Raw genomic sequence first — 24,831 nt, forward strand, 5'->3', positions numbered from 1 at the left:
TACAGTATTTCCCAAGTTCAATCTGGGGATCATCCAAAGAGACTGTCAAAGATGCATGGAACAAGAAACTAATGGTAAGGCATTGTCTTATATATGCATGCTATAGATTGTTGATGGTAAGATATTGTTATATATATGTTTGCTATAGATTGTCGAGGCTGTAGCAGCTTCGTGGGCAGTCACGTATCACGTTTGTATCTTAATTCCAATTGTGCGAAATCTTAACCCGGTGTGCAAAATCTAAAACTTCTTTTTTACCAACCAACTAATCCATGTCTAGGTTAGATGGTCAGGATTGCTATGGGTGGCCTGGATAACATACTTAAATCTTAATTAGATATAAGCTAGATAATAACTGAAAACAATTAGTGATCACTGATGACTGATCCGCTGAGCTTCTTTGAACAGTGCCTTTCACACTAGTTTTCTACAAATTTGTGTTTGTTAAATCTCTGCAAAAGCTATGGTGTTCAGTAAATGTTGTAAAGAAATGACAGTATAATAAAGTATAATCCATCCATCTGTCCTTGTGTCCGTTCATCAATCTATCAATTCGTTCATTCATTCATTCATTCATTCATTCATTCATTGCTATGCCCGTCCATCCTTCCATCCTCACTTTTCATACACACGTATTCCTACCACATTTATCCAAATGAAAGTATACATACATAGAAATATATATATATATATTTTTGTTACAATGATGGCTGATTTTTACTTAGTCCTTTGTGTTTGGTTTATTTTCAGAACTACAACGCAGTTCCTCGAAAGAACAGAACTGGGCGCCGAATGCAAGTAAGAAGAATATAGACCTGGACTCTTTAGCATTCCAATCCATCCATGGACAGTAACAATGAGATTTCTCTGATGTGCAAGAATGGACTTATACAAATATGTTATAAATATGAACAGCATAAAGACCTAGTCAAATAAGACCACATGTACTTATACTCAGAAGTGGAATATTTTGTTTTGTGTTCAAACTCCAGTGAACTTGACATTTATTTTCCTGTGGGTTTTCTTGTGGGTTTTTTGTTGGGCTTTTGTAGGGATGGATTGTTTTATTTTATTTTTATATTTAGTTAGCATGATAATAATATGAACCAGAAAAGGAAAACAGTATCTAAATAGAACAATAATTCCAGTATATGTGTTTAGTAACTGAAGACGAAATTGTCATGTCATACCATTATAAACTCTTCAATTAAGACTTAAACCACTTAGATACATTTTTCATAAGTTACCGTAACAAAACTAAAGTAAGATAGGTACAATAGTATCTGTATTTTTAAAACATTCTTTACAACTTACTTTAACAATTCAAAGAAACATCTTTTGGATTTTGGATAATTTCTTTTAAATCATAGTATTAGCATATTATTTTCAACTTTGCGTTTGTGTGTGAAAAGGGAAATTTATAGATTTATGCATTGAAAAACCACACAACTGTTTAATACAGCAGTATTATGTATGACAAGCGAATGATTAGGAAGTTGGTCTATTCCTGATAGAGAAAACTGGGTTTACATGTTCAGTGTTTTTGAAAATGCATATTATTCTAAACAAATTATATACCACAGACGTTTTAGTTGCTACTTATTCTACTATATCCATAACTGCAACAAATACAATGCAGTGCTCAAGCTACAGTGGTTTTGAATTATTTTCATTTTATAATGTGTTTGATATCCATTCTGATACATGTAGATTTAGATTAATAAATTATTTAAGCATTTTCTTTTGTCTGTTTTATTTTTTAAATTGATTTTACAGTTTACTTTTTTTATGATATCTGCCATTGAAATAATTATATATCAGATTATGCGATTTTTACTCAGTAGCAAATTGGAATGCAGTCATGATCTTTGGGACAAATCTGAGCTATCTGGGCTTCTTGTCAAGGACGGAGGTCAGTTGTTAGTAAGGAAAAGGTCAGCACAGCTCCCCCTGGAGTGTAGAGAGGCTTTTTGAAAATGGAAACCAGACCATCGGGGTGGGATTGGTGACGGTGGGATGATATTTGAATTGATGAAAACCAAACCCTCGGGATGTGATTGGTGAGGGTGGGGGTGAGGGTGATGTTTGAATAGCCTTAAAGGCGACTTCCTAGCATTTGAAGAACAGAATAGCAATTTTCTGCAGTTTGTATGTGACTGTGTGTCTGCTTGTGTGCGTACGTGCGTGTGCCTGGGTGTGCGCGTGTGGGAGAACAGAAGGAAAAAAGTATAATGCTACAGAAGTGGTAAAGGAAGGGTATAGGCCCCTCCTCCTCTCTGTTCCAGCGAACCTAATTACCTACTATACACTCAATCTGGCATGGAGCCGTTTCCGAGATACGAACATCTTACCTATCAGTCTTTAGGCCAATGGTTTAATTACTGCACCAACATCGCCAGTTATTATAATGTTAAATAACCTTCCTTTTATACACGAACGATCCCAGTGATGGCAAGACAGGGCCTAGGAAAGAGGGGACACCATGCCATGAAAAAAAAAAAAATACCTTTAAAGTAACGTGGCTTAATTTGTCTAGCTGCACCATGTCTTGTAATTCTAAACTTTAACTTGTAAGATTCGTTAGTTAGTTAGTTAACTTCTGCTTCGAGTTTAAAGTTTGTTTTTGTTTAACGACACCACTAGAGCACATTCGTTGATTTATTAAGTATCGGCTATTGGATGTCAAACATTTGGTAATTTTGACATATCCTGTCTGTCAGATGCTTCATATAAAATATCCCTTGCTGCTAATCGAAAAGAGTAACCCACTGCGTGGCAACAGCGGGTTTTATCAGTCATTATTTCTATGGTCATTAACGTCATGTAACCTTAATTAAAATGTGTTCAGTGTGTTGTTAAATAAAAACATAATTTCTTCTTCTTCCTTCCTTTCAATTTGAGTCACCGTTCCGTTCAGTATTCCACATCATATATATCAAGAATAGTAAAATAAAATTAAGCTAGTTTTGTTTAATGACACTATTAGAGCACAGGGGCGGGCCGTAGCCCAATGGTAACGCGTTCGCTTAATGCGCTAGGTCGGGCTAGGGTCGATCCCCGTCGGTGGACCCATTGGGCTATTTCTCGTTCCAGCCAGTGCTCCACAACTAGTGTAACAAAGGCCGTGGTATGTACTATCCTGTCTTTGGGATGGTGCATATAAAAGATCCCTTGCTGCTAATCGAAAAGAGTAGCCTATGAAGTGGCGACAGTGGGTTTCCTCTCTCGATATCTGTGTTGTCCATAACCATATGTCTGACGCCATATAACCGTAAATAAAATGTGTTGAGTGCGTCGTTAAATAAAACATTTCCTTCCTATTAGAGCACATTAATTAATTAATTAAACGTCCGCTATTTGATTTCAAATGTTTGACAAGTATGACACATTTACCAGTTACATTTTCCCATGAACATCAAGGGATCTTTTATAGGCATTTTCGCACAAACAAGACAATACATATCACGGCATTTGATATACCAGTCGTGGAAGATTGGGTAGGACAGGGGAAAAAACCCAACTAGTCTTCAAAGGAAGGGGTGGGGTGTCGATCTTATAACCCAGGCAGAGAAGAGATTAACAATATAACATAACAACATAAGTCAATAAACAATTCGGGCGCGGATTCAGGCGTGGAGTCCAAGTGACATGCCCCACTGTATTTTTGTAAAAGAATATATATTACAGAATACACAAAAAATTAAAACGTATCCTATCCACCTGTTCTAAAGCAGCAACGGGTTTTGGGCCCCCGCTATTAAAAAACTTCTGGATCCACGCCTGCTATGTCATTAATGTAATGTACTGATACAAAAATAAATAGGTTTGGGTGCTATTGATGATAAAACACCGTAAAGTAACTATAAGATAGGTTGATACATTATGACTGCCAGGTTGTAGGTGTATTTTATATGACTTTATATTGATTGTCCGTGTTTTGTAATACACGTTTATATTTGATCAATTGATAGGTTGTTTGACAGTGACTAATAATGAATGTCATTGGAATAAATTGTTATGTATATGCTTGATGGGTAGGGAGAAGCAACTTAATCACTCGACGAACTCATTTCTTCATCACTGTTTTCGTTAAGGGAGACTATCACTGGTGTTATTTTATTTCTTATAAAACTATTTTGCTTTCAGAAATCTTCTTCGATCTCTATTACATGTTTGACGGCGTCAGAGAAGTTTGTAGGTGTGACAGAGTTGAAAGCAAGTGTCAGTTCTTTCCTTACCGTGGTCATTTTACCATCATTATGACGAGCTATGTGCCCTTTTAGTTGACTCCAAATCAGTTCTTTTGGATTCAATTGTCTTGGCGGCAGTCAAAATCGCTCTCGCCAGATGTACGGCACCTACATGAAACATCACGCCAGAGATGTCACAGATCTCAGGAGGGAGTTCATCACAGAACGTGGGTTCTTTTGCAAGGTGCATCCATGCTCCGGGGGGGGGGGGGGGGGGGGGGGGGGGGACGTGGCCCAGTAGTAAAGCGTTCGCTTGATGCGAGGTCAGTCTGGGATCGATCCTCGTCGGTGGGCCCATTGGACTATCTCTCGTTCAAGTCAGTGCACTACGACTGGTATATCAAAGACCGTGGTATGTGCTATCCTGTGTGTGGGATGGTGTCTATAAAAGATCCCTTGCTATTAATGAAAAGAATGTAGCGGGTTTCCTCTCTAAGACTACATTTCAAAATTACCAAATGTTTCACATCCAATAGGTGATTATTAATAAATCAATTTCCTCTAGTGGCGTCGTTAAACAAAACAAACTTTTAAACAATGCTCCGGTGGTCAGCGACATGCAAGGACGTTCTACACTACAGTCCGCATGGATGAGATCTACCAACATATACAGATCCACTGGTAAATCGTTCGCCTGGGATCGATCGCCGTCGGTGGATCCATTGGGCTATTTCTCATTCCAGCCAGTGCATCATGACCGGTATATCAAATGCCGTGGTATGTACTATCCTGCCTGTGGGACGGTGCATATAAAATATTCCGTGCTTCTTACGAACAAAAATGTAGCGGATTTGCATTTGTGTGTGTGTGTGTGTGTGTGCGTGCGTGCGTGCGTGCGTGCGTGCGTATGTGCGTGCGCTAATTCCACGGCGTTACATAACAATGAATTTATGTCACTATGACATCTTTTGGCTTCGTCAATGTCTACAACGATCCCTGGGGCTTGTAACTCAAAGCAGTCGTAAATATTTTAGTGTTACGTGTTCGCCACGACAGCATTTCGACAGTCGTAGGAAAAGTTTAGTAGTATAGCCCAAACAACGCGTAGCTTTGGCGTAAAGCATAGGTAAAGCTAGAGGAACACGACTGCATCTCGAAAGACTTATACGCTTACGACAAGGGGATTCCCCTGTTGCCATCCATGAGATACATAAAAAATGCTTGTAACACGTACTGACAACAGACAGGTGGATGTAGTTCAGTGGTAGAGTGCTTACTTGAGGTTCAATGGGTCAACGCAGAATCAATCGACCTTGGTGTAGATCTACTTGAATGTTTTCCTTCCCAATTAGTGCCCCACGACTAATATTTCAAAGACTGTGATATGTACTGTCCTATATATAAACATCGCCTGCTTATTTTTAAAAGGAGTAGCCTGTGTGACAGTAGCGGCTCAGTGGGTCCCCCTCGTTTTTCCTCCCTCCTCCTCTCGTACCCGGAAGTGTCGAAATAACCATGTTAGACATCAAATAGTAGTAGTTTATTAAATATGCTGAGGTGTCGTTAACTAAATTACAAATCACGTAATTAACATAAGACTGTAATTACAGGTGCAGAAGCATGCAGTAACTGCGATCAGTGCATTTATTTCTAAGATCATCTTCTAACATCGCACACAATTCGGTAATGTTTGGCCTATATAATATAATGATGTAGTTATTATTAGGATTAACTGACCAACACTGAGAACAGTCCATTACAAACAGTCCTAAGAACTTTCAACGAGACTCCCATAGGGTGCCTCCCTCATATCTACTGTGCCCTTCTAGAGACACTCTTAAAAACGCCCCCCCCCCCCCCCCCCCCCAACAGCTGATTCCTTCCAAGGACTTTTGTTGCTATTTTCGTAGTACTGAATTGTATTCTAAATTTTAATTTTAGCTATCTGTGATATTTGTAATTTGTTCACAGTTCTTTACAGTTTTAATTTAACTGTTGCATTTTTATATTGATGTTGTTCATCACTTCATGCTTGCGTTTACCATAGTTTAAAAATGCAATAGCAGATATTTGTGTGTGCTGGGGTGTCGTTAAACATTCATTCATTCATTCATTCATTCATTCATTCCTGTGCATTTGACGACTAAAATATTTAATACTATCTATATAAAAATACAAGTAGGCGTCATCTGGCTCCTAGATGGAAAAGTAACGTAGAAGGCTGGATATATATATTTTTTAAAGCTGCTTATTTAGATATGCTATCCACCAAAACCGTTAGAACTGCAGTTATAAAACTAAGAACATGCTGACATAATTTAAATATTAAAACAGGAAGTTATAAAAATCCCCAACTTCCAAGACAAGAAAGATGCTGCCCTTTTTGTCCAAACATGATAGAGACAGAAAGGCGCTTTTTACTAAATTGTAAAATATTTCGCCTTAATAATTAAAAATAACCATACAAATAAGATTGTCATCCAACATGAATTTAAATGATGTTTATTAATGCTAAAGGTTTTCTTTCTCTCTTTTATTTTTGGATTGTTTCCATTTATATACATATTTGGCCTATTAGTCAATTCCTTTTTTATTTTTGGCTGGTTAACTTTTAAATTAAAAAACCCCCAAATCTATTAACTTTTACACTAATTTCTACTCCATATTCTACCCATTCCAACTCACCCCTACTCCCCCCCCCCCCCTGCCCCCTCCCCCTCCCTCACCTGTCGGGACCAAGTCACTGGCTAAGTCAGAGATTATGCCCGGGAGACCTGCCTGGCCCTACCCTAATGCTAAACCCATTAAATATACTCGATTGTACTAACTTAAGTAAGTTTATAATAAAGGCTCAAATAGTAAAACAAAATATAGCCTACCCACAAAGTACTTAATTTGAAAACTCTTGTCATTTATTTTGTACAGATTAATTTTATATTCACTGTTAACATTACTGTTATTTACTTAGATGTAATATTTATATAATTACACACAAACACACACACACACACACACACACACACACACAGAGAGAGAGAGAGAGAGAGAGAGAGAGAGAGAGAGAGAGAGAGAGAGAGAGAGAGAGAGAGAGAGAGAGAGAGAGAGAGAGAGAGAGAGAGAGAGAGAGAGACGCGCGCAAAACGATGTTATATATTATGTTTGAAAATCAACGGAGCTTTCGGAGGAAATCACCAAAAGCAAAGGATAGTTATAACTAATATCGATAAACAATTTCGCTTACAACTGACAGTACCAGTCGAAAGATGTCTGCGTATGAAAACGTTCAGGTTGGAAGTTTAAAACTGAAAGGTGTTCTTGATCACAAAATCAAAAAGTAATGTCTTAAATGTAGTCCAGAGTAACTACAATTATTTTGTCGTTTGTTTGCTTACGGCTGCCTTATACTTCAAGAGATATAATATAATATTCCAAACAGTGACAGTGTATGTTATTGTAATACATTATCGTTAACTACAGTAATCGCGTAGAGAATTCTGGTCAACTCGCCATTACCAATTTGACCAAAATGTAGGAAAAATATCCGCCCGGTCCCCACTTCCCCTAACCTTAACTCCAACCCTAACCCCAACCCTAGCCCTAACCCCAGCCATAACCCCAACCCTAACCCTAACCCTCAACCCTAACTAAAAATAATAATGGAGGGGACCGGGCGGATATTATACCAAAATGTATAGTATAATCGCCCACAAAAAGTTATCAACTCTCCCCTTTGTTTGGACAATGTGCCATCAATCCATAATTGCACTGTCCATAACTGTGATGGTTCATTAAACTTGGACGTCTACCAAGTCCTAGGCAAAGGTCCACAACAGTCACTTTTTGCACCCTTGTTTTGGCTTTGTACACAATAAATATAGCATATCTTACCGTATTTTCACTTGAACTCCATATTTCGTAAAAGGTAAAAAAAACTATGGACACTATTAATTTTAAGTTTTAAAAGATGAAAGAAATAAAAAGTACCTTTTGTCAAATATATCATATCATATCATATATATTTTTGTAGGGATCAAATGTTCGCAATTTTAATTTTATTTTCACAAATTCCCATCCCACCCCAATAAAAAAAAAAATGAAGTATCGGTACTGACGTTTATTATTTTGACGGTTATTGTTTGCAAAATATTGTAAGCTTATTCAAGATGATTAGGCTACCAGGGACTAATAAAATTTGCAAGTGGCTAAAATTTTGGCTTAGCTATTTTTTATCTTGTGATGTGAACAAACGGTTACATAATCTATCCAACACCTCAAACATAATAATAATACCAAATATTCAATAAGCGTAATACAGGGCTTATAGATTTTTTACTAACTCCACTAGCCATGGGATCAGCGATTTAAAATATTTACTGGCCACAATTAAAAATTCACTAGCCCTACTTTATTTAACAAAGTTTTACTAATAGTAAGAATTGGATATGTTACCTAAAGAGAGAGATAGAGATTAAAAACACTAAGGTTGGGTGGGGGTGGGGGTAGGATATTTATACTTACCAAATAGACTTAAATGCAGCATTTAACAACTTTTTTATCAATAGCTGTCGGGCATGGCGATAGCAGTTACTTACTAGCCCATCCTTGAATATCACTAGCCATGGGAGTAGGGCCAGACCGAGCGAAAACAAAACCAAATGGACACGAGGGACACGAATCAAATAGTTCGCGAACGTTAGGAAGAATGTTCAGCCAATGACATTGTTGTGGACATTTAATTACACAGAAGTAAATCTTGATGTAAATTTGTAGAAAAACAATAGTTGTTCACATCAATGAATACCTAACTGCAATTTGGTTTATTTCCTTTGTCTTTGTTAATTTCGTACCCATGGTCGAGAGCACGCTTGCAGATCGCGATCTTGGGAAATGAACAGGCAGTATTTATACAAATTGCAGTTAAACGTACACTGAATAAAATTAGTTTACAATAATCATGTTTGTTTGATAATGTTAGATATAAATTTGTAAGATTGTGAGGTGACATTTAATAAGTTAGCTGGATTTTAAAAAGACAGTAAATTTTAATTTTATTAACATTTGGGGTTGGTTGTTTTTTACTGTGAAGTCAGCATTCTTAGCCTAGGTATTTCACAAGCATTTAACACTATGCTGAAATCTAGCACAAGTTTTATTTAAGCAATATTTATTAGTCGAAACACTCAGTACAGTTTGTGATTGACCAACAGGCAAAATCTTTACTACTTTAGTGTGACGGCCCAATATAAATTACGAGTATAGTGTCTCTGTACAAGTCTAACCCCAGTTTTTTTTTTACTTCCACATTTTAATATATTATGATGTTTACTTCCATTTTTAAAGCACATGACATGTTGCCATCATCGCCTGCATTTATGAAAGAAAACTATACAAAATTTATGTATTTTTATATTGTTCAGGAAAAAGAAGAAAAGGAACAAGGATAAGGACCGTGAGAAGTTGGGACAGACCCTGGCCATCACAGATGAAGCAGAGGAGAAGCATTCTGCTGCTGCTACCTCCAAAAGATCCAACAAAACAAAAGCAGAACTGGCGTATGAAAGAAGTAAAGAAAAAAGGGTAAACTAAATTGTTACTATTCACACAAGTAACTGAAAAAACCCCATCATTGTTTGTTATAAAACAAAGCCTTTTAGCAGAGTTTTAGAGCAATATACAGAAGGTTGTATATGACTTTTTAATAACTGCTTTTCATGTGATCATCAAAATATTTAAGTTTTATCTGCTTTGAATAGTATCACTAATGGAAGTTTTTTTAAATTTATTTCAGCAAACAGAACAGATTTTGGAGAAGGCTCGCACAAGTCACAAAGAAAGAATAATGGTATATATATTATATATATTTAACAAAACAATTCTGAAATATTTTAAATGGAACAAATAAATAATTTTAAGTCTTTTTGGTTGGTTTTTTATATTATTATTATTATTATTATTATTATTATTTGTTTTATTTATATTTAAAAATAATATTCAGTTAATTTAAACTAAGGAGATTGTAAAATAATCACATAACATGTACTGGGGCATAGTCAGGGAGGAAAAAAGTGCCAAGGTAAACCAAGACCTATAAAATAAATATCGGTGTCATCAGAAAAATAAAATAAATCGGGGGAAAGTCCAGACAAGGCAAGTGCCTCGTCTGCCTCATGCTGGCTACACCATTGATATAGTATTTTAATTTCCATCATTTTTGGTCGAACGAGTAAATTATTTAAATTTTCTTTGTTGGTGGGTTTTTTGTTTTTTTGTGGGTCTTTTAAAAAAAAAGAAAAAAGATTCAGTTTAATACGAATTAAGGGGATTGTAATACCGGTAGTCGTTTAATATGTATTTTATTTTTTATTTTCAGCATTTAAACAGACATTTGGATACCCTGACAGAACATTTTGATATTCCCAAAGTGAGCTGGACAAAGTGAAGGATGATGGTGATCACTTTGTTACCTGTCAACATCAATAGTATTACGTGTGGTGTCATTCAGATGTGCCAGCTTCTCAATTTAAAGGGTTAATTATGGTGATGAATGCAGGATCTTTTTAAGGAGGGGTGGGAGCAATTGCTAAAAAGTGTGTCCTACTTTATTCCAAAGTATGCAAACATGCATGATATATTTTCAAGAAATATGCATTTGACCAAGATAATATATCTCCCTGCTGGAAAACCCCCAAATCATCAATTAATCCATTAATACTGGACACTGAATTTGGACATTTCAAAGTTCAGGGAAGATGTGTGCATCCCATGCACCTTTCTCATGGATCCATGCTTGAATTATAAAGGTATTTCTGTGACAGCAATGAACAGAATACTAAATGAGAATAATAATTAATTTTCGATGGATCTGAACAAACAGTTATGCCATGAACTTATTTCTTGCGGTCGTCTTGTCTGAAATTTTTTTAATAAATCCATTTTAACGTATAAAGAATTTTCTTATGTTTGATTAAGTTCACCAAGCAAATAATATATCGACATATATGTTAATGCCAAAACAAATCCTATAAAGATTGTTGGGATACATACTTTTCATAAGGCAATTTTCCGCCATTTTGAACCATGAAACAAACTTCTCAGATGCTCAACATATTTGGGGGGGGGGGGGGGGGGGGGGGGTTATACAGCATCCCCAAATTAGGTTAAAAATCTATGTTGGACCAAATTCTTAAAAAATTCCAGAACATACACCTCTAATTGTTGTATATTGTATAGGAAACAATATGAAAGAAGTAGTCGATTTGTAATAAATTCACGTCATGTCACATTACAGTTGTTAATTTACATTCTTATTGAAAGCACTCTGCTAGTTATTAGGCAGTGTAAAATACTTTTGGCTATTACAGTTTTTGTCCAACCTTACCAGCTTCTTGCTTAAATTATTAGATTTGGAAAACCTAGTGTGTTTCTGTTACAACTGTGATTAGAAATTTTCATCTTAATTGATTTATCAGTCCGAGCAGAGAATGTTACTGTAATTATTTTTAACATGTATTATGTTCAAACCTTATCAGGTTTGTATCAAAATGTTACCTTTGGATTCGTTGCCATGATAATATAATAATAAAAGTTTGTTTTGTTTAACAACACCACTAGAGCACATTGATTTATTAATCATCAGGTATTGGGTATCGAACATTTGTTAATTTACATGTTTCCATTAGTAGCCAGGGATCTTTTATATGTACCATCCCATAGACAGGGTGGCACTACCACAGCCTTTGATTTACCAGTTGTGGTGCACGATCCCAGACGGACCACGCTGGTTGCCATGAAAAGCAATAAGAATAAATGTGTGGGTTTTTTTAGAACTATATTTATTTTGTTTGACACTACAAACCTATATTTGAAAATGGTATTATTAAAACATCACCGTTTAATAGATAATTTTCTTTTGTTTTAGTTTGATATACTATTTATAGCAAAGTTGAATAAATAAAATTCTGTTCATTGATACATGTACATGTATATGCTTCCTGAACCAATGGATTTCGAGAGTAGTTAAGAATTTCATTGAGTTCATATGTTTGATTTGAGTTCACCATGCAAGTAATAAGAAATAGTATACCTTTAATTATTTTATATTGTATAGGAAAAACGTAGGGATACATATTTTTACAAATCATCGTTCAGACAAAATGAGATCTGAAAGCTTTTCACCACGAGCGTGGTAATATAGCGTAGCGCGCATGAGTGTTCCATCGACTGGTACTAAACAAGCATCTAGAAACTCCAATCAGAATCCGAACGCCCGTGCTTTAAACTATATATTTTCATCGTTCTACTCAACATTAGTTGTAATTCATGTAAAAATGCGTAGTGGTTCGGTTGCAGCCTCTATTAGCCAATAGGTTTTTGCCAGTGATGCGAATATGAATAAATGTTACCCAGATTCGGGCATTTTCGTTTAATTCGATTCCTTAAAAATCAAATTATGGGAGCCCGTGCGCCTATAACCTTGTTTGGACCCAAAATGTCATGGTGCGGCATTATTTCTGGTATAGATGGCGTTATTGCAGTTAACCTCGGTAAATTTGAACAAATAAAAAATGTTGACACGCAGGGTCAAAATCAACGCGCGTTGACCAGCAACATATATGTACCGACTTATTATTTTAAATTTAAGTTATTTCAATCTAAATAAACCCAAATTGCAGCTGCACCGAAGTGGTGGTGGACGTCGGGTTAACTGCTCTCTCCCCCCCCCCCCCCCCCTACTTTCTGTGAAGGGGTAATTCCATGTTGGGGGTGGGCGATGCAGAAGTGCCTAACTGAAAGCTGTACCGCCGTCTTTTTCCCTCCCCCGAACCGCCCGTGTCGACTTGTCTCGTTTCCTCTTCCTATCCTTGTAATTGTAACACAGCCCATGAAATATTGTATTATCCTCTCATTGGGTGGGGTATCTGGTAAAAATAATACAGTGAAACCCCTGTAAACACAACACCCTCGGGACCAAGTAAAATGTCCGGTTTTAAGAGGTATCTGGTTTAGGGAGGTTAAGTTATTTACTGATTTTTTTAAAAAGGACCGTGAAAAATGTCCGGTTTTGAGGGAATTCCGGTTTATAGATGGTCCGGTTTTGAGAGGTTTCACTGTATATAACGGCTAAACAAAAAATTATCGTTCCACCAAAATTATCCATGCACAAGCTTATCCATGCACACACTGCATAGTGGCTTTGGTGGGAAGCAGTTGCACGACGCGAACTCAGAGACCGATGGCTTAACCTAATTCACTAAATTCCGCAACTTTGCGATAGTACATACCACAGCCTTTGATATACCAGTCGTGGTGCACTGGCTGGAACGAGAAATAGCCAATGAACCCACTAACGGGGGTCGATTTTTCATCCACCGCTCATCGGGGCAGAGTTCAGCCAGACCGAACAGATAAACGTCCTCAAGACTGGTTTATGCGCTTCACGTAAAACGAAATGGCCACGTCGGGAACCAATCAAATAGTTCGCGAACGTTAGCGAAACCTTCGCTAACTGAACTTAAGAGCAGGTGAGCGCTTTACAACTGGACTACGTTCTGCCCCTTCTAGTAGTGCGATGCAAAACGACTTGAAAAGACAATGTGATATTGCTTGAGAGAGCCTAAAAGAGCTTTGTAAATCAAGCCCCATCTACACTAACATGAATGGCATCGTATTTATCATTAACGTTCAATACAAAAGTTGCCAGACAACGATTTTATCAATAGTCGTTGATATCAAGGAGTTCCCTGATTTAGTAGCTCTGTATATATGTATTCATATGCTACCACCATTCAACAATGTAATATCGTTGAAACATATCCATGTCGCTTATTGTATAAATGTGGCATACAGTATATCAATAACTTGATTTAAAGTAGTGGTGTAACATTGAATTCTTTGTCTGAATTAGTCTATATAGAGTTATTGGAGGATGTATCTTGTCAATCTGATTCATATATTAACATGGTTAATATATATGTTTTGAATAACTTACACTATTGGCGTTGGTCTGTTATGTATATATATATATATATATATTTATGCATGCGTGAAAACACACTGGAATCAATGGGCGCTTTTCTTTAATAAATAAGTAAAATGAACTCTGTGCCATTTCTAGTATACTATTATGGTTCGTGTCGCTATACCATTGACACGACTAGTCAAACGACGATGGGCACCACTCGGTGTATCTGTAAATAAGAATACACACAACTAAGATCGATGGAGTTTGCAAATCTCAACTAATTGGCTTGGTTTATCGATGCGAGACAATTATTTTTTGGCAGCCTGAAATAATGCGTGTGCATATCTTTGTCTAAACGTCTTGAATAGATACAGTTAATTAATACTTCCATAACCTTAGAACTTCTTGAACGTGCACTACAAACTATGTGGAAGGTACTCCCACCGAAATCCGCAGAGGTAAATTTGATTTAAATAATATTATATATGTGTGTGTGTGTGTGTATATGTATATATATATATATATATATATATATATATATGTGTGTGTGTGTGTGTGCGTATGTATATGTGTATATATATATATATATATATATATATATATATATATAGAAAACGTTTTTAATAAAATGTAACATTTATATTTGGTTATATATTGTTAATGTGATTTTTATTTTTAAATGTAGTGTATGTAATTTAGTCTAAATCGTTAGCATGATTTTTATTTTATTTGACCTTATCTGACCTTATCAGGTCAGATAAGGTCAAATAAAATAAAAATATCAATGTCACGTTATTTAATCTGATTTAATTTTGACCTTATCTGACCTGATAACGTTACTTAATCTGATTTAATTTAAAAGGACTGCCATTGTATGAGTGTTCCAAATAAAATTTTGTAACGAATATAATTGCATACTAGGTATAGTTTCTTCTTTAGAATATCAGTGACTGTATAATCATTATGTTTGTGGTCCTTCTATTAGATGTTCTAATGCTTAAGTTAGTCCAAAAAGGGTTTGGGATTCCAATGATTTCGTACGTACGACAAAATATATATTAGAAAATAAAAATACGTTGGACCTAGTACAAACACTACTAGGATGATCAGAAACACCTTTAATATATAGCCACTGATATTTTATGGAGAACAATATATTTAATATTCAACTGTAATCATTAAAACGTTTCTTAGTCGGCAACATCTTACCAACTGTTACTGCAACAAACTCGGACAGTTCCTTTAAAGTCAAATTATTTCAGTTCAATCCATTTAATTTTGAGTTCATTGCACATGTAGTAAAAAGGTAACTTCCGATAACATTAAAAAAACAACCCCAAACATAATTACTTTTTTAAGGATTTATTGTCTGCTACTGTGTTCAGGAATGGTCCAGTGGTTATCTGCATAACATGCGAATGTTGTCATTCACATCTATCATACATCACAATATTAAGAAAAGAACTGCATATTACACATCGATTTTTAATTATTGGTGTATGTGTCTAATAGAATAGATCAACACTATGGTGGTACTTAGTTTATAGAATGAGAAAAGAGACCCCTTGCCGACACGTATTACTTCAACTTATATTATTGTTGATTTCCAGCACACATTCTAACAAATAACACAGGCCCATATTGCATCCACAAACTAGGAACTCACAGTTGAGGCCATCCAAAGATAAACATTTCATCCCTTAAATATAGCTGAGTCCGCCCCTTTTAAATATCATTCCTACGGGCCTAAAGTTATAGCAGCAAATACCACAACATTTGAACGAAACCAGTCATGAGCGCGACCCATTTAACTTAAGGCGAGCGCTCTACCATTACAAACATTAGTAATGTGGTTTTGTTTTGTTTAACGACACCACTAGAGCACATTGATTAATTAATCATCGGCTATTGGATATCAAACATTTGGTAATTTTTACATATAGTCTTAAAGAGGAACCCGTTTTAGTTTTCCGTTAGTAGCAAGGAATATTAAATATATATGCAAAATCCAGCAGACAGAATAACATAATATACCACGGACTTTGATATACCAGTTGTGTTTCATTGGGTGGAACGAGAAATTACTCAAATGAGCCACCATCAGGGATCGATCCCAGAGCGACCGCGCATCAAGCTGGGCTACGTCCTGCCCCCATACAAGCATTGGAGCAATGAAAATCAGCCTCACTGGTGGGTACTGGGTTCGAATCCAGAGATAATTTTAACGGCTCGGTGGGGAGGTAATATCACTACACTGATGTATCTCTCATTAACCACTATAACAATAAACGTACGTATTAAATTTGAACTGGATAATGAATATCAGTAAATATTTAGTCAATAAACTTCATGGATCCATCAACTGGTTTGCTAATTGATATTATTTGAAAATATCCATCGCATCAAATGAGCCGAAAGTCCGAGTTAAACAATAGTGTTACACTACATAATTAGAAAAATTAAAGTTTGTTTTCTTTAACAACGACACGACTAGAGTACATTGATTTATTAATCATCAGCTATTGGATGTCAAACATTGAGGGAACCCACTACAAGGAATCTTTTATATGCACCATCCCATAGGCAGGATAGCACATACCACGGCCTTTGATGTACCAGTCGTGGTGCACTGACAGGAGTGGAAAATAGCCCAATGGGCCCACTGACGGGGACCAATCCCAAACCGACCACGCGTCAGGCGAACACTTTACTACTGGGCTACGTCTCGCCACTAGAAAACCTTAATTAATCATGGAAACTCGTTACATTGTTTTTTTCATTAGCAGCAAGGGATCTGTTAAATGTGCACTTTCCCACAGACAGGACAGTACACACTACTACCATCTTGTTTTTTTCTTCTTTTTAAAAAAAATATTTATTGACCCAGATATTTATATATTGATAATGTCAGGGTTGGGGGCCCTGAAATCATTATCTTACAACAGATACATAAATATAAATTGCATTCAATAAAATTACTAGTTAATTGAAACAGTCAAATTTGGAGCACAAAATTAATGACAGAATAAATATATAATAAAAGAGAGTTTAAAGAGCTAGGCAGAGAGAAAAGAAGAAAAGAAAAATCCATATTTCCAAATATAGAAAACAAACGTCATTGGCTTTTAGGTCACAAAAAAAAACCCAACCCCAGTATGTGTCTTATATTGGAGTTATTTTTAGCTATTAAGGCTAAGTTTAATTTTCTAGACATCTTTGCCAAGGTGCCCAGTTTTCATCAAATTCTTTATGTGGACAGTTTTTATAGAGTATGTATTTCTCTATTTGTAATTTATGTGTAATTACATTTTTAATTCCAGTTACCGGTATATGAAGTATATTCTTTTGAAGTTTTATTCTATATATATATATATATATATATATACACACTGTTTTACATTGATAATAAGCCAATTCACAAATTTATTATTTGTTTGTATGCTGCCGAATAAAACCATACTTTTTATCAAGCTGAATATGTTCGTCTTTTTGCCGTAACCATTGTTCTATAGTTTTCCAAAGTTCATTGACTTTAGGGCAATCATAAAACAAGTGTTGCAATGTTTCTGGTTGCTGATTACAAAAGTTACAAGTACTTGAAGCAATATACTTCATTTTATATAAAAACTAATTTGTTGGTATAATCCTATGTACAATTTGGTACTGAAACTATAGTAGAGTTGGGTCTTTCAAAATCATGAATGGCAGATTATAATACTTTGCCCATTTTGAAGTTGGAAAACAGCATTATTCAATACTTTATATATTTCTCTACTTCCGGATTTGTTTTTCGCAAGAAGCTTTATTTTCGAAGGAAATACTGGATGTTTAGGCACTTCGTATGTTTGTTTATTTAAATTTATTTTGCTTCGTATAAATAATTTGATTGCACACATTAAAGACACATTCTAAAAAAACAAAAATCGTATATTATATTTTGTATTAAAAGTGTTATAATCCATAACCTGCCATTGGCTGTCTAGTAAATCATATAAAAAATATAACACCTTTTTCATTGAAATTCCTATATAGTATAGGTTTTTCTGTCTATTAGTATATTACTATTATTCCAAATGTTCAAACTTCATTTTGAAATGTTAATTTTTGTTGAAATAAAATCCAACTATTTATTATATCCTTCCAATTTTTTATTTTTTTTTATTTATCCTAAGCTGAATAAAAAAAATCACCATGTATAACTAAGACTCTGGTTGTTAAACCTGTTATAGACTGAAAAAGATTTGCCAATTTACAATTTGACCCAAACAGTCTTCTTCAGTTTCAATGCTGTAGAGAAATGTATAATATCTAACATTTTAAGCCCACCTTTTTCATAATCTTGCACGAGTATTGTTCTTTTTACCCGGTCAGGTTTTTTTTGCCATACAAAATTAAAAAGTAATTTATTTATTTGTTTTAATATTCTTTCCAGTGGGTTTGGTAGAGAAATAAGTAAATGCGTTATTTTGGGTATTACAAGCGATTTACCTCAGTAATTCTACCCAAAACGGTTAATTTTCTTGTTGACCACTGTTTCATAGAATTCTTCATTTCCAATATTTTATATTCATCAATCATTTGTTGCATATTTAGAGAAACATTTAGTCCTAATAGACTAAAAGATTCAGCTCCCCATTCTAGCTTCCTTTTTGATGGATGAAAGACCTCTTTTGAGAATTTCTTACTTCCTATCCATATAATTTTCGATTTCGAGTAATTTGTTTTCAAACCAGAAACATCTGCATACATGTTTAATACACCTAAAGTACTGTCCAGGGACTGGGGTGATCCGTCTAAAATAAAGGTATCTAAAATATCTGCATACTGAGATAGAAGGTATTCTTCCCCATCAATATGTATTCCTTTAATATCCTTTGAATTTCTGATTAATATTGCTAGAATTTCAGCACATATCATAAAAATATAGGGGGTAGTGGATCGCCTTGCCTACAACCCCTTTCTAACTTTAAAACTTTTTGATAGAAACCCATTTTGTAATATTTGCAAAACAGAATTTTTTATAAAGAGTATTTATCCTCTTTTTTTATTGAATATTTAAGGTTAAAAATAGCAGTGTTTGTTCAATAAAATCCCAGGAGACCGAGTCAAAGGCTTTTTGAAAATCTACGAAAACAAACATATCTGGTATTTTTTGTCTTTCTGTATGGTCCATTATGTCAAATATTAATCGTATATTTTCACCAATATACATGCCTTGTTTGATCTTTAGCAATAATTGTATCAAATACTGTTTTTATTCTATTGGCTATGCACCCTGAAGCTATTTTGTATATACAGTTCAATAAAGTAATAGGACGCCGTTTTTTTTTTTTGTGGGGGTTTTAAACTGCTTTGTTTTATTTAATTTCGGTATACAAGTAATAATTCCTAATTTTTTAGTGTTAGACATTTCATTTATATTATAACTATAATTAAGAGATCTAACAATAAAGTGGCCTAGGTCAATCCAAAAGAATTTTAAAAATTCAGCCGTAAAACCATCTGAACCAGGGCTTTTATCGTTGTTCATATTTTAAAGACATTCTAGTGCTTCACTATATTTAATTTTTTCCTTCTAAGCCTTCTGCTACTGCATCTGATAGTTTATTTGCATTAATATTATTAATATTTCTGATGTTATCGCCAGAATATAAGTTTTCATAGAATGTTTTAGTTTCCTCTAAGATTTTAGTTTGTTCTGTTATTATGTTACCATTATCTAATTCTATTTTGGAAATAAATTTGCTATAGTAGTTCCTCGATTCTAAATTACAAAAGTATTTAGTAGGCTTCTCGCCTTCTTCTATCCATTTTGCTTTAGATCTAATAAATTTCATTTCTTTTTGCTTCTAGTAAGTCAGAATTTGTATTATTTTCATCTTCTTCTAACATCTTTATTTCTTCACTAAGTTTAATTCTAACACATTTTCCGATGTTGAATATGAAATTGTTTTCCCTCTTATTTCCATTAATAATACTTCTAAAAATAATTGATCGTTAATTGTGAATTGTATACGTTCATTCAAAATTGATTCAATGTTTTCTGCGTTATATACTGGAATGGCATATTGACATTTAATCTTTTTAATATAGTCTCTTTGACATAATCAATATATATTTTATCCTTAAGTAGTGAGTTATTGAATTTCCATAGTCCTTTACCTTTTTCAAAATGACTTACATTTAAATGAAAGACTACACCTACATATTCAGACCTGTAGCGACTTTCAAACGAGACTTTATTTACGAGTGGCATAAAATTTTCAGATAAAAGAAAAAGTCTAATTTAGCTTGTTTGATTAGAACCTTACATCCAAGCACAGTGGGGATACAAATGTGTCTAGTTCCTTTCCTTTTTTTGGTCCAAGTATATTTCTTTAAAGTTCACGAAATGGATCGACAAGGCTATATTTTTCTAAATTTTCTAGAATTTCGGTTTTCGCCTTCGGGTTATAAATTTTATGTGTATGTAATTTTTGGTATCCAAGTTTTGATTAAGGACTAAATTAAAGTCACCACAAATAACACATTTTTCGTTTTCAAAATCTACAGTAGAGTCAAATATATTCTCATAAAATTATGGTTTATCATCATTCGGCCCATATAAATTAATAAGTGTTATTTATTCCTCTTCTATTGTTATATCGAAAATAATACAGTTATCAGAAATATCAGTTTTCATTTTATGCAATTTGTACTCAAAGTTATTATTTAACAGTATGGCTGCGACGCGTGAATTCCGTGAAAAGGAACTAGACACATTTGTATCCCCACTGTTCTTGGATGTAAGGTTCTAATTCACTTATAAAATGTCTTGTAAACAATATACATTCATATTCTTTTGCTTCAAATAATTCAGACCTTTCTTTTTTTTTCTGGAGCACCCAATCCCTGACAGTTAACTGTTATAATTTTTTTAGAGAAGCCATAGTTCAATGAATATCCATATCTTAACCATATACACCAATATAAGAAATGCAGTTTGGAAATATAGACAGGATAAAGTAAGATGTCACTAGGAAAGAGAAAAAGAACCAATAAAATATCCCGTTTCTCTCAACGCCTCGGTGGAAGTACGAAACAGCTCACAAAACATATATTCAGCTAAGGAACGTATGGGATTGCATTACAATGTAATATAACATTTATTATACAGCTCCAATCTAAATATCATGGTACTGCAACCTTCCAAGAAACAAACAAACAAAAAACAAAAACAAAACAAAAACAAAAAACAACCAACAACATCATGAACATCAATGCAGCAATATACGATCCAAATACTAATAATAGAACTACATGTATTACTATCGTAATAATTTCTTAATCATAGTCCCAATAGTTTTATGGTAAAAAAATTACTACAACGTTCTTTGATATACCTGTGTGTGTGTGTGTGTGTGTGTGTGTGTGTGTGTGTGTGTGTGTGTGTGCTTTTAGTGGCCTATACGCAAAAAAAAAAAAACAAAAAAAAAACGTTGGCTCAGTAGTCCAGTGGATAAGCTTCTGGACAGTCAAGTTGACGACTGTGGTTCAAATCTCGCCAAAGCTGACTCACACTTTCATTCATCTTTCTTATCTATCACCCTCTGCGTATCATTTTCATTGTCTTAATATAACAACAACAAAACACTTCCCAATTTCAATCTGTTTCGACCCTATCTGTTAGTTTCCTTCGACTCTTTGTCTGCTGTGGGCGAGATTTAGCTCAGCTGGTTGATTACTCGCTTGAGGTGCTTACGTCGTAGGATCGAACCACCTCGGTGGATCCATTCAGCTGATTGGGGTTTTTCTCGTTCCAGTCAGTGCACCACAGCTGGACAAAGGCCGTGGTATATGCTTTGCTGTCTGTGGGAAAATGCATATAAAAGATCCCTTGCTGCATTAGGAAAATGTAGCGGGTTTCCTCTGATGACTACGAGTAAGAATTACCAAATGTTTGACATCCAACAGCCGATGATTAATTAATCAATGTGTTCCAGTGGTGTCGTTAAACAAAACAAACACACTTTGTCTTCTGAGCTGTCCACAACATCGCCTACTTATCTCAACGTCTTCCATGGGTACAGTGTCTGTGTACTTCCCTGCATCTACCTACCTGGCACTATCGTCCTCTGACGCTAATAAAGTTGGTCTGACCAACGACACTAATGACCACTGGTATCATGGGCGTCGATCGGTGGGGGACAGGGGGGACGCGTCCCCCTCACTTTTCAACGCCGGGGGACAATCTATATAAATGCCCCCCCCCCCCCCCACCCCCACTATTTTTCCTTTAACACACGCACACACACAATGCACACACACACATACACACACACACACACACACACACACACAAACACTAACACGCTCCCCCCCCCCCCCCCCCCCACACACACACACACTTTTAAAGCCGGATTGACGCCCATGACTGGTAGTAGGCCTAGGGGAATATTGTGGGTTGTTGCAAATTCCAAAAGTAACTGCTGAACATTCTCCGAAGTGGTCAGACTAAGCCCACAGCTAAAGCTGATGGTAAACGGCATGTTTGCGGCAGAGATAGGCACACGATAGGCACCTGTAGTGGTTGAAGAGACAATGACTGGGATGTGGATATGGACACCGAAAGAAGCTGAAAGATAAGAGCTGCTAAATTGGGAAGAAATGAGATGGAGTTCAAAGTAGCGATAGGGAAAGAATATGGGATAAAAACAAAATTAAAAATTAAAATGTGAGGAAACGGTAAGGATAGAGAATATTAAGTATGACGTCAGCTTAATAAGGTGAGCCGCCATCAGCACATTGTACCAGTATACAATTCTGAGAATGCGCTGTCTGCGGTTAGTGCATTGTAACCTAGCAGGTACTTGTTGGATTTTGTAAATTGGAGTTATCTTTCGTTACGTGTCACGTGACTCTTTTCCATTTGTTTAGCATGGAAACGACTGGTCACACATGTGAGTGACAGAGTTCAGTTTAACTAAAGAAACTTTAAGAATGTTGTTACTACAGATATGCCATGGATCGTAGTACGGAATTCCAATTGCAATGAGTAGAACAGACTACAGAAGCAGGCCTTCCTCTAGGCCGGGGTCTGTTTCGGATCAGGTTAGTAAACAAAAAATATATTGATCACAAATCGGTGCTCACCAACGTGACCAAGTCAAACTCAATGGGAGTGATGTCCGAAAACGAGTAAAGTCTTATCCAGGCGCGGATTTAGTGGGGGGCCCAAGGGGTCCGGGCCCCCCTATTTTTGGGGTCAATTTTTTTTTTTTTTTAACTATAGCATACACTAGAGTGGAATTACACAAAAATGAATTTATTTCAAAATTTCGCGGGTGAGCATGCCCTCGGCCCCCCCCCCCCCCCTATTTAAAAATCCTGGATCCGCGCCTGTTATCTTGGTTGCAAATCGATTGATTTAAATCATACTAATAATATTTGAAATACATAATATGACTCAAACACTGTATGTTTATAGTTGGTGTGGTAGGCCCTACCATCTTGCTTTTACCTTTCGCTTAAACACTGTGGGGGTCCGAAAAAGATGCATCCTATGCCTTCTTTTTTCTTTTTTTCGGGGTAGGGTTGAGGGTTGAGGAGATAGTGGTAGCATTCATAATGTTTATTATATTGCAAAGCAGTAAACAGTGAAAGGAAAGGAATATGTCAAACGCCTAACAACAGGGGCGTAGCGTGATCTGGACCTGGGGGGGGGGGGGGGGGTCGAATATGAACCAAGTGGACCTTTTTATATTTTGTTTTTGCACCACCCGAAACTACATATTTATAAATCTGTATGTTTTAGTACTGAAAGCGGACCATTTGCTTCAATTCAGCGGGGGGGGGGGGGGGGGGGGGGGGGGGGGGGGGGGTTCGTCCGAACCAAATTGTTAACAACTACGAAAAATTACTCTCCTACCTTTAATTGCTGTTAGATTTCCTCCAAAGTTTGTCCAGACAGAAATCTTGAAAAAACCATTACAATGACACAGATTCCACATACTAGATGATAACTATGTCACCTATATCGAATTCGCTGAGAGCGCATAGAGCAAAAAGCATGTAATTTTGTGCCAGCTGCCATTTTGACTTTTTATGGAATATTCTTCAAGAGGGGTGAAAGGATAGGACTAACAATGTCATAACATGTTATGATATAAAAGCGAACGTGGTGACGTCATATTATTATTATTTTTTTTTATTATTATTATTTTTTTTTTTTTTAATGATACCACTAGAGATAATTGATTTCATATTAATTGTGTCACATACTTTGGAGGCTTTCACCCCTCTTGAAGGCTTTCACCCCTCTTGAAGAGTATTCCATTTAAACAAGCAACATGGCAGACGGCAGAAAACTGCATGTATTTTTCCCTATGCAGTCTCGGCAAAGACGATATCGGCGACATCGTTGCAGTCTCGTGTGTGGAATCTGTATATTTGTAGTGTGTTTTTTTCGATTTGTGTCTGGACAAACTTTGGAGGAAATCTAACAGCAATTAAAGGTAGGAGAGTAATTTTTTGTAGTTGTTAAGAATTTGTTTCGGACAATAGAAGTAATTGACATTTTATTGTAAAAATTAAAACTGGCTAGTTACTTATAACGAAATGATACCATAAATATGAAAAGGAAATGAAATGTGCCAGATACTGACTTATTTTAAGAAAGTGTGATTTCAAAATTGATCACTA

The 24,831-nt window shown here is 35.6% G+C and overlaps 1 protein-coding gene and 1 long non-coding RNA gene across 3 annotated transcripts; both read left to right on the forward strand.

Moving 5' to 3' along the window:
• The first annotated feature begins 5 nt into the window (after window positions 1-5).
• LOC121375585 lies at window positions 6-1,738 on the forward strand. The gene is made up of 2 exons (XR_005958325.1): window positions 6-74; window positions 751-1,738. It is a non-coding gene; the product is annotated as an uncharacterized LOC121375585 (long non-coding RNA).
• Window positions 1,739-7,415: 5,677 nt separating this feature from the next.
• Window positions 7,416-11,132, forward strand: LOC121375453 (protein FAM32A-like). 2 transcript variants are annotated; one of them, XM_041502919.1, is made up of 4 exons: window positions 7,416-7,477; window positions 9,608-9,767; window positions 9,979-10,032; window positions 10,561-11,132. In XM_041502919.1, the coding sequence occupies exons 1-4, from the start codon at window positions 7,464-7,466 to the stop codon at window positions 10,627-10,629; spliced, it is 297 nt and encodes a 98-aa protein (XP_041358853.1). In that variant the 5' UTR covers window positions 7,416-7,463; the 3' UTR covers window positions 10,630-11,132. The 2 variants fall into 2 exon arrangements, with proteins under 2 accessions (XP_041358853.1, XP_041358852.1); XM_041502918.1 differs by having other exon boundaries at window positions 7,430-7,524.
• Window positions 11,133-24,831: the final 13,699 nt, after the last annotated feature.

Source organism: Gigantopelta aegis, chromosome 6 (genome assembly GCF_016097555.1).
Source record: "Gigantopelta aegis isolate Gae_Host chromosome 6, Gae_host_genome, whole genome shotgun sequence".
NCBI lineage: Eukaryota > Metazoa > Mollusca > Gastropoda > Neomphalida > Peltospiridae > Gigantopelta > Gigantopelta aegis.

Coding starts and splice junctions, on each gene's coding strand:
- LOC121375453 (XM_041502918.1), top strand. CDS start 7,454: ATGTCTGCGTATGAAAACGTTCAGGTTGGAAGTTTAAAACTGAAAGGT. Junction 7,525..9,607: donor CTTGATCACAAAATCAAAAA/GTAATGTCTTAA, acceptor TATATTGTTCAG/GAAAAAGAAGAAAAGGAACA. Junction 9,768..9,978: donor AAAGAAGTAAAGAAAAAAGG/GTAAACTAAATT, acceptor AATTTATTTCAG/CAAACAGAACAGATTTTGGA.